We start from the raw sequence: 9,700 nt of genomic DNA on the forward strand, positions 1-9,700 counted from the left end.
GCGAGATCCGTAGCCATCTAGGGGTAAGATCTTTGCTCGTGAAACAACCCAGCCTCAGGAGGCTTAATTTCCTCTTGTAGTAGTCCCTAAAACATTCTTGCAAGTAAGGTTGTTGCTTCAGATGGTTATATGTTGGCATCACAATCCAAGTGTGGCTTTTGCCAGCCACTGAGCCTTTATCCATTTGCAGCGATGCTTGTTTAACAGCTGTCTTAGTGATCTGTTTAAAAGCGTTATAAGACATTGGCGAACGCCAAGCTTCTTCCAGATTTAGTGATAGAAGTGCTTGCCTAAAGGACTTACATATGGAGTTGGAATGTCTAGCCTGTTTTTCGACTTCTTCCCAGCAGAGGTGTGCAAGTGTGTTTTCTTCAGCATCCCTCATACGCCAGTAGTATTTGGCCAGGGCCCCTTGTCTTGCCGGAATCTGATTTGTTAACCCGTATTCCAGACGTATTAAAGCTTGTGAAATATGTCGCGGAATCGGGAAGAGACTTTTAAACAATCTTGATTGGGCAAGATTTAGCCTTGTAGAATCCGTGGTAGCCATCAGTTCCGAGCCATATGTGAGGGAGGGCAGAACTTTTGCTGCTAAAACCTTTAACACGTGACCCGTTGAGTTTCCACTTAAATGTTTTTGTACTGTTTTAAAGGCAAATTGAAGTTGTTTGGCTTTTGATTTCTCGAGCTCTAACTGGTATTGTATGTGTGAGCGGCAAACTCCACTCCGCCGGCGGAGTTCTAGGAGTTTTTGCTACTCCGCTCTCCGCTTCCAGTCCGGAGTTTGGCAGAAAACTCTGTCTATGCTTTGGCGGAGCAGAGTTTTTTAACCTTACTGCCACGCTCGCTCGCTCGCACTCACCAGCCCATTCTGACATGAGGATTGCCAGTTTAAAGTAATCACAAAAGGTATGGAGAAACAGATAAAAAGGTAGTAAAATATGGACCAGTGGAAAATAATAACACAACTCATCCTTAATAATAAGAAAAATGAATCTGTAAATCGAGGGGCATTAAGTGGCCTGCAACTGCGAGCATTACAGAATCGGCATGGTGGTGGATGAGATCGCTACTGAGGCAAATGCTACACTCCTGTGCTCAATATTTCCTGCTACACAGGGGCCTGCAGTGCGAGGAGGGTCAGTGTAGGTAGACAAGGACCTGGCACCAAGAAATATCGGAGCGATCGATGCCTGCTCCGAAAACGGCGGCGAGCTGACTCCTGCCCCATCTTATTAATGTAGCCCCCAGAAAGTTTGAGCTGCATGCAGAACTCACCTCCTGGACTCTGACCCTGATTGTACTCCAAGTTCTCCTGCTGTGGAATGTGCTTCCTCCCTCTGCCCCGCCCCGCTACCCCTTCTAACACTCCTCTCCACTGTGCTGGAAAAGAAAGAGGTGTGGGAGAAAAGAAACTTTTGAAGAAGCGCTGACGGGTGAAGGCTTCCGAGGACGGGGCTTCTGTGGGCACCTGGCAAGCAGGGTCTGTCACTCAAGTTGAGACCTAGCTGTGCAGGATTAGAGAGGCTGGCACGGTAATGGTCCTCCTCGGGAATGGCTGGGGGTTGGGGGGCTTCTCGCTCGAAAGGTTTACCATCGGTTTCTTTCCTTCAATATAAGGGTTGTCTGAAAGCGTATACAGCCTCTGCTCTCCGCTCCAGAGCACTGACGGGCAGTGAGGGTGGGGGTCAGGGCCGGACTGGGAACCAAAACCGGCCCTGGCAAAGTGCTCCCCCCATTCCCCCCCGGGGGATTGTGGGTGCCACTGAGCTCTTTGCCAGGGCCGGTTTTCGGCCGATTTTGTTACAGGGCCGATTTTGCAGCTTAGCTGCAAAAACGGCCTTGTAACCAAAATGGCCCCATGGGGCCCCCATCCGTGTGGCGCACCGGGGGATTGCCCGGTGCCCGCTACGGCCAGTCCGGCCCTGGTGGGGGTACCAGACACATAGGCGCTAGAATTGATCTTACTTGGCATGCACATTCCAGCCACACTTTTCCCTATTAACATGATTGACAACCCGTCCACTACTACATGAACTGGCAGTCCTTTAACCCTGTTGGTGCAAAGTCTCCCCTCCCGCTAAGTGCTGTGGTCTTATTAGTGGTGGTCGTCGGCAAGTGGAGCAACTCCGGTCACTTGCAAAACTCTGTGGAATTCCACTGAGTTTTTATGCAACTCCAAGAAATTCCGCGTAGTGCAACTCTGCGAGCTTTGCCCACCCTTAATTTGCAGATGCTCCTTCGGTGCAAAGTGCACCCCAGCTTGCAATGGCTGGCTAGATACATGTTCAAAAACACTCATGGGGCAACACGTACACCAGTCTGCACAGGCAGCTGGACATGCAGGCATAAAGCACCATTTGTACCAATGTGCCCCGCTCAGCCTGCAAACACAGGGTAAACTTCTGTTCTACAACATTACATGTGCCAGTGCACACACCAGCCCGCACTGGCAGGCTAAGCACTGGGTTACCATCACCCTAGGTGCAAGTGGGGACACACCCTGGCCTGCATGACCAGACCATATCTATCCTCAGAAACCACCACAAATAGGCACAACCTTCCTAACAAGTGTAGGAAGGGTGCACACACTTTCACGTTGCATTGACAATGGGAAAATGCCCCAGGCCCTACGGCCGTAATAAGAACATCAGCTACACCCTGAAGATATCCCCTGTGGGGAGAGCTGACCCCCTAGGGAAGGAAAACCCACATGGGGGTTTGTCCCTACACAGGCAGTGCAAGCGCAGATGTATCCACCCGGCCCTCACCTACCCCAGTGTGGTGGCAGGGAACGGCTCTCAGGGCTGGCCATGGAGTAAGTCAAGCCACCCTGAGCATTGGACATTCTTTATTGGCTATTCTTGGGGGTGGCCCACTCAGAACTACATCCCCGATGAGCCTGTGTCACCCCACCCTGGGTATGTTGTGTTCCCTTCCACCAGGCTCCTACAGGTAAAACACCCAAACCAATCAAGTAAGTGCCCTGTCTCAGTATGTGTAGTGAGGGTGCATACAGTTGGAAAGTGCCCAGAGTGCTAAGGGCAGGAAAGAGAGTGGGCAAAAACTGGGAGGACAAAAGGCAAACAGTTTTGGGGAAATCTCCCTAAGAAAGGCCATGTCCAACAAATACACACTGCTCCCCGCCCAGGGAATGATTTCCAATCCTGGGAGTAGGTTAATCCACCTTCTCAACACACGGCCCTTCAAGATCCCCCGTTGGTCCTGCTCTAATTCTTCTTCATCCAGCTCTTCCTCCTCATAATCTGTTCAGGTCTGGTGGCCATCACCTCAAGGCTTTTCAGACTTTTGCCTTTGTAGTGCTCCTCTTAACAGGCGGCCCCCTCTCCTGACAAAAAACCTTGAGCTTGGTCACAGTGTAGCTCTCCAGGATGTCAAGCTGAAACTAATTTTTGCAGGTGAGGTCACAGACAAAACAGCTAGGTAGAGAGAGAATACATTTGGAAAAAGCAAAAAGCCCAATCGGGGAGAATTTATTAAAATGGATCTTTGATATGGGATGGTAGTGTACACCAAATTACTGTATGGCACTTCACAAACACAAGTCCTATTCCAGTGCTGCCTCCAATGTCAGAAATTGGATTGTTGGCTGACTGGGCTGTAAGCCCTCGTCAAGTATGAACCACAATCCTAGTCAGGGCAAAGCACAAGCAAACTCCAAATTAACCTGTGCTCACTCTCAGGTAGCATGGCACAGAGCAGTCAGGCTTAATTTGAATTCAATGTGTAAAGTATTTGTGCAACAGTGAAAGTGAAAACACCACACAAAAAAGATCCCACACCACGTTTGGAAAATTAGAGTAGCTTTTAATAAAGAATACAAGACCAAAGCAACAAAAATCCAATCAGTAAAACCAGAGATTTTGAATTTAAAAGATTCAAGGAAAAATAAGCCAAAAAGCAAAAATCACCAACAAGGACATCGGGTTGCGGCAGACTGGGACAAATTCATAGGTTCAGGCCAACTGTGGTGCAGCACTGTCCAGCTACAGGGATCGAGTTAGGCCTGCTGACAAAGTTACTTAAATCCTGGTTGTGGAGTGTTGCGAGTATACGGGTCGTAGAAGCCTCACACAGCGGAAGCGGTGGGTCGGTTTTGAGATCCGGCGAGGCTGCGGTGCGAGGTCCTGTTGTGTTGGCGTCAAGGATCCCATCAATGGGTTTGAAATGGAATGTATGGGCATTGAGGATGCAGCTCGCAGCTGCCGATGCATTGGTTTTGAATACCTGTGAGGCTACGATGCAGCGAGCGGTGTCTGTTAAACTGTTGTTGGCGAGAGATGGGAGTACCTGGTTCGGAAATGCGCACACACAGGTTCTGCATTGGCAGGACTGAGACATGTTTAAAGGGCTACTTAAGTGGGTGAAACAATCAGTAATACAGGCCCACTAATAGCATTTAATTTACCGGCTCTGGGCACAGGCAGTGCATATTACATGGGGAAATAAATTAATAATGCCAATTGTGGATAAGCCAAAGTTGCCATGATTTAGGGAAAGAGCACAATCACTTTAGTACTGTTTAGCCGTGGTAAAGTGCCTAGAGTCCGCAAAAATTAATTCAGAGAAAAGAGGAAGAGGAAGGCAAAAGATTTATGGATGGCCCACAGAAACATTTCCAACAACCAGTAGATGTGCATCCGCTGGAAAGTGACCTACTCTTAACAATAAACTCTATAAATATGGTCTAAGGAGCAAAATAAAATACAGGCCACACACCCCAAAAAAAGACCAGATTTGATCGACTGCTGTAATGTTGCTTTAAAAATAGCTAATTTCACCATGAATTTTAGTAGGCCAGAACATATATCAGTAAAAAGTCACGCTAGTATTGGTCTTTTTTGCAAAAATTAAACGAGCAGCAAAAATATAGCAATGGGACAGCGAATATGGGCCCCTATTGCGGACCTAGTTAGTTAAGGCACCGAGAGTGATATATGTACCCCTTTACAGCATATATATCTTAATTTCTGGGTAGATTATCTGATTTTAACGAAAAGTTATGCAATAATACAATAATTTGTCATATATCTGTGATATGTATATAGAGATATATAAGTCTGACAGCCCTGCTTATCTAGGTAAACAGTATAATTATTGATTGTAATATTATCTGTCCCATTGTTTCTTTTTTATATATGTCTGTTTAGGACTGCCAATACTTTACGTTTTTGATAATTTAGCAGCATTTTGATTTATGTTTAAGTGGTATGTTAAAAAAACAAAACAAAGATAAAATCAATAAAAAAACATTTTTTTAAAAAGCTGCAAAAATATAGCGGGATTAGAGCACAAACGTGAGAACTCATAAGAAACTAAAGTGCACATGCCTAATGACCATCATGGACTCCTGCCTTTCTGCAGGACAAATGGTAAGGGGGTGCCACTGCACAAATAAAAAGCATTGGCAAAGCCAATAGGTCTGGATGTAATGTGCTAGCACATGGGATAAGCACATGGAAGCTAGACAAGAAATGAAAGGTGGACTGCATTGGTTTTGTTTGTATTTAAATTAAAGAGTGCTGCATTTTGTAAGGTAGTCCTTTCTTGTAGTTCAATACAAGAACTCGAGTGGATGTGGAAGTAAAACACCCAAGCAGGCATTTGCATATGGTGAGAGAAGAATACTTCACTAGTCAGACCCAAATTAACAAAGTTTCAAGCCAATAGTTGAAGAAAGCTGGTTTAAGTAAGCTGATAGTATGTTTGACAGCTGTACTCTCAAAACTCAGACCTCAAAAAGAGCACGGCTTTAGTAGCAATATCAACTTCTATTCCTCAAGTAATCACTGGCATCAATTTTAAGAGGAGCTTTTTTGTGACAGAAAGATTTGTCTTATATTCAGTTGCAACTACTAGTTGCCTCATTATGATGGCAGTCAGGTTGATCGCCTGACCATTGAGATGTCGGTTCGATTTCAGCCACTGAGTCAGCAGTTTCTCCCCGCCTTATTACAATGCAACCACTGCTACATCGGTGGTCGCAGCAACAGCGGTGCACATATGCCCGAATATGTTGCTGCAAATGTGTACAAAACTCCCAGAAAACATGTGAATTGTACACACATGCATGACATATGTAGAGAAAAGCCTTATGCACGCTGTACCCCATTGTTGGAGGGTTGCGGTATGTGCACAGTCCAGGCAATGGGGATACCTTCTGCTGTAGGACTTACCTGCATTCCGGCACCCACAGAATCATAGGGGTTCAGCTGCCTAGGTGTAGGGGGATCTGGAGCAAAGAATCCATGGCGGCAGAGACTGCTGGAGAGATGCTGATTAGGGTGCATATGCACCCCAAAACCTTCGTTTCCGAAACTAGAGACAGCAGGTTGGACTGCTGCGGTCAAAAATGCACATCGTAATCCGAACTGCGGTTGGATATGCCTGTACTGGCCTATGGATGCAGTTTTTCGATGACCGCTATTTTGTCTTTCAGAGAAAAGCTGTTGGAGTAGGTTGTTTTTCAGTGGTCGCTCAGAGTACACGATGCATGCATCGTAATACGGCCTTCATATCGATCACTGTCGAAGAGACCTTCGGCGGTCTGACTGCCTCCGTCAGGATCATGGAAGCCTTTCTGGCCTGCATAGTAATCAGGCCCCATATTATTAATAGATTCACACAAGTGACAAGGCTGTCCCATTTGTCTTGTACCCATAACACTGCAACACAGAAAGTGAGAAAGCAATATGCCAGGTTTCAGTAAGTCAAATATAGCAACTGCAAATACATTTTTTAGTAGCAAACATACTTGCCAGAATTGAGAACCAGAGGGTGTGGTTATTTTTTGTATCTGAGGAACAAAATAGGTAGAAAATATAGGGTTAACTTAGGAAGTGATTTACAGGCAAAAGTTTTAGAACTGGCGAGAAAACATGGATCTACCTATAATTTTTTTTAAAGCATCTTTTATCTTGTGATTTCTCAGGCTGTAGATGAAAGGGTTCAACATGGGGGTGACAATGGTGTACATTACAGTCACTGCCTTGTCCTTCTCCAGTGAGTAGCTGGAGCTAGGCCGAAGGTAGATGAAAAGAATTGTCCCATAGTACAAGGTGACGACAATGAGATGGGAAGAGCAAGTGCTGAAGGCCTTACTCCTGCCCTCGTTTGTGTTGATGCTCAATACAGTTGTGATGATAAAGGTGTATGAGACTACAATAGATACAACAGAGAGCAGGACTATTGACAGGGCCTCTGTAAAAAGCAAGATCTCATTTATGGTTGTATCTGAGCATGAGAGCTTCAGCAGCGGCGGCAGGTCACAGAAAAAGCCCTGGATCAGATTGGAAGCACAAAATGATAGCCTGGAAGTCATCATGCTGTGCAGCAAAGAATGTAGAAGTCCTATTACCCATGAACCTGCCACCACTTGCACGCAGAACGTTCTGCTCATCAGCACGAAGTAGTGCAAAGGCTTGCAGATGGCAACGTACCGGTCATAGGCCATTGCTCCAAGTAGGAGGAAGTTAGCATTCCCCATGACAACAAAGAAGAACAACTGTGTAATGCAGCCTGAGAAGGAGATGGTCTTGCTCTGTGAAAGGGTGTTGACCAGCAGCTGGGGCACTATGGCTGTTGTGATGCAGATGTCCACGAGTGACAGGTTCCAGATGAAGAAGTACATGGGTGTATGAAGCTGGGGGTCAGCAGCAATTGTGACCATGATGGTGCTGTTGCTTATTAGTGCCACTGAGTACATTATAAAGAACAGTGCAAAGAGGGCAGTCTGCTGAGCTGGATGATCTGAAAGGCCCAGAAGGATAAAATTCATCATGCTGGTCTGGTTCTCAATGTCCATGTTTATTCACCACTCATCTACAAGGTAGAAACTGAATAGGTATCTTAAAGCAACAGAATTAGGAACTGTAAACATTGGCAGGCTATATATATATCCTCACCCACACACGCGCCCCCTGGAGTATTTTGACTCTATGTAGAGACTGAAAGTAGGCACAGAGCAACAAGAAACTATCCTTTTTGGAGCTGCAGAACAGAAGTATGCATGGTGCGGCTTCAGCCAAAGTCTTAGGGACCAACAGTAAGATACTGAACCCTGAAGTGAACAATACAATATTGTTGCACACAGGCACCTTCTACAACTGTATCTTAGAGCGGTGGCAGAACAATATAATACAACACATCTTCCCTCCTATACATTAGTGAACAAAATAATAAGTAATAATGAAGCTTATTCTCACTACTCATAGCCCATCATTTTGCTTGGCATTATGATAATTTGTTCTCATTGAGAGACAATGCAGTTGTTAGGTTGTACACTTACAAATCTTAGATGATCCAGATGTTCATTTGGCACCTACAATTTCTTGGAGTGGACTACATTCTCTTAAAATTACACAATGCACCTGCATCAATATGTTACTGCACACTTTTAAGCTTCAGTATTTCAGTTGATATATTTTATGCAAAATCCAACACACAAACCTTGCTGCAGTATTAGTGTCATCCATCATGTAATGTTGTGCCAATTTCGAATCAATTGATGACCTTAACTATTTCTTCTAAACAAATCAGTATTTGCTTCTATTGATGATTTCCAAACTCTAAGTACATTCCACCAAAAATGCCCATTCTGCCAAACTTACGTATTGTTTCACCCTTCCCTCCACTTTCTGTATTTTAGTTCGATTGATTAATCAATTTACACTATGCTTCTTGTTAAGCAATTGGTTGGATTTTGATTATCTTTCTTACATCCTTTCACTTATGTTCTAGTGTACTCTAGTGTTGTATTTCTAGACACAATTGACAAAATTGAGAAGACACTTGAAGTGGGGTCTTTCTTTTGTGAAAGTGAATGGAGCTTTGAACTGTGCCCACAACATGACACATAAGCCTTATTTCAATCAGTGTTGTGTTCACAGCATGGCAAATACTATCTTGTTTATATTAGTGTTACTAATAGTTGGATGCTTTATGTGTACTTGTATTAATGTATTGTCACTTTCTGCAAGGCAATTGGCCTGTGGATGATAAAGTGATGTGGATTGCTGTGGTATGTATTCTTCCCTTAAAAATTCACCCATTTCTAGCAAGGTGAACTCCATTGTGAACAATCTGTTCTCTGAAAATACCTATCTACTCTCAGTCAGTCAGTCAAAAGAATGTTTATTTAGACCAATGATCTTTAGACAACACAATTGCACATGTAAGCACATTATTTAAAAGATGTAACAATGTAAGCGATACATATTACACTATTTAAAATTTCAACGTCAAAATTCATATACCAGGCATCTTAATTTAACCCCTTGGCTGTGGGGCTCATTCCCCTGCTGTGCTGGGGGAAGGAGGGATGCGCACAGCGCCCTGGTGCTCATGACAAGCTCAGCTCGTCATGAGCCACGGTTCTCGTATGTTCATGATGAGCTCAGCTCGTCACGACCACGCCCTTTTAATGGAACGCTCAGCACAGCAGGGGAATTAGCCCCGCGTGTGAGCATTCCACGGCTAATGACGAGCTCAGCTCGTCATGAGCACACGCAAGCAAGCCGGGCCGAAGACGGCTGCAAAGCCAGAAACCGGTCCACGGAAGCTTGTTTCCTTTCCAGTAAAGAATTGGCTTGGTAGTTTGGTCTGCCCTGTTCCCATGATGCACTGGGCCAGGGACAGACTAATTTGCATGTAGCCAGGTTCTGAACTGGGATGGTGCAGT

The 9,700-nt window shown here is 45.0% G+C and overlaps 1 protein-coding gene across 1 annotated transcript; it reads right to left on the minus strand.

The window, feature by feature from the left end:
- Positions 1 to 6,880: 6,880 nt before the first annotated feature.
- Positions 6,881 to 7,825, minus strand: LOC144783835 (olfactory receptor 1f45-like). Its single transcript, XM_078662588.1, has one exon. The coding sequence runs from the start codon at positions 7,823 to 7,825 to the stop codon at positions 6,881 to 6,883; it is 945 nt and encodes a 314-aa protein (XP_078518714.1).
- Between the last annotated feature and the right edge of the window lie 1,875 nt (positions 7,826 to 9,700).

Source organism: Lissotriton helveticus, chromosome 10 (genome assembly GCF_964261635.1).
Source record: "Lissotriton helveticus chromosome 10, aLisHel1.1, whole genome shotgun sequence".
Lineage (NCBI taxonomy): Eukaryota > Metazoa > Chordata > Amphibia > Caudata > Salamandridae > Lissotriton > Lissotriton helveticus.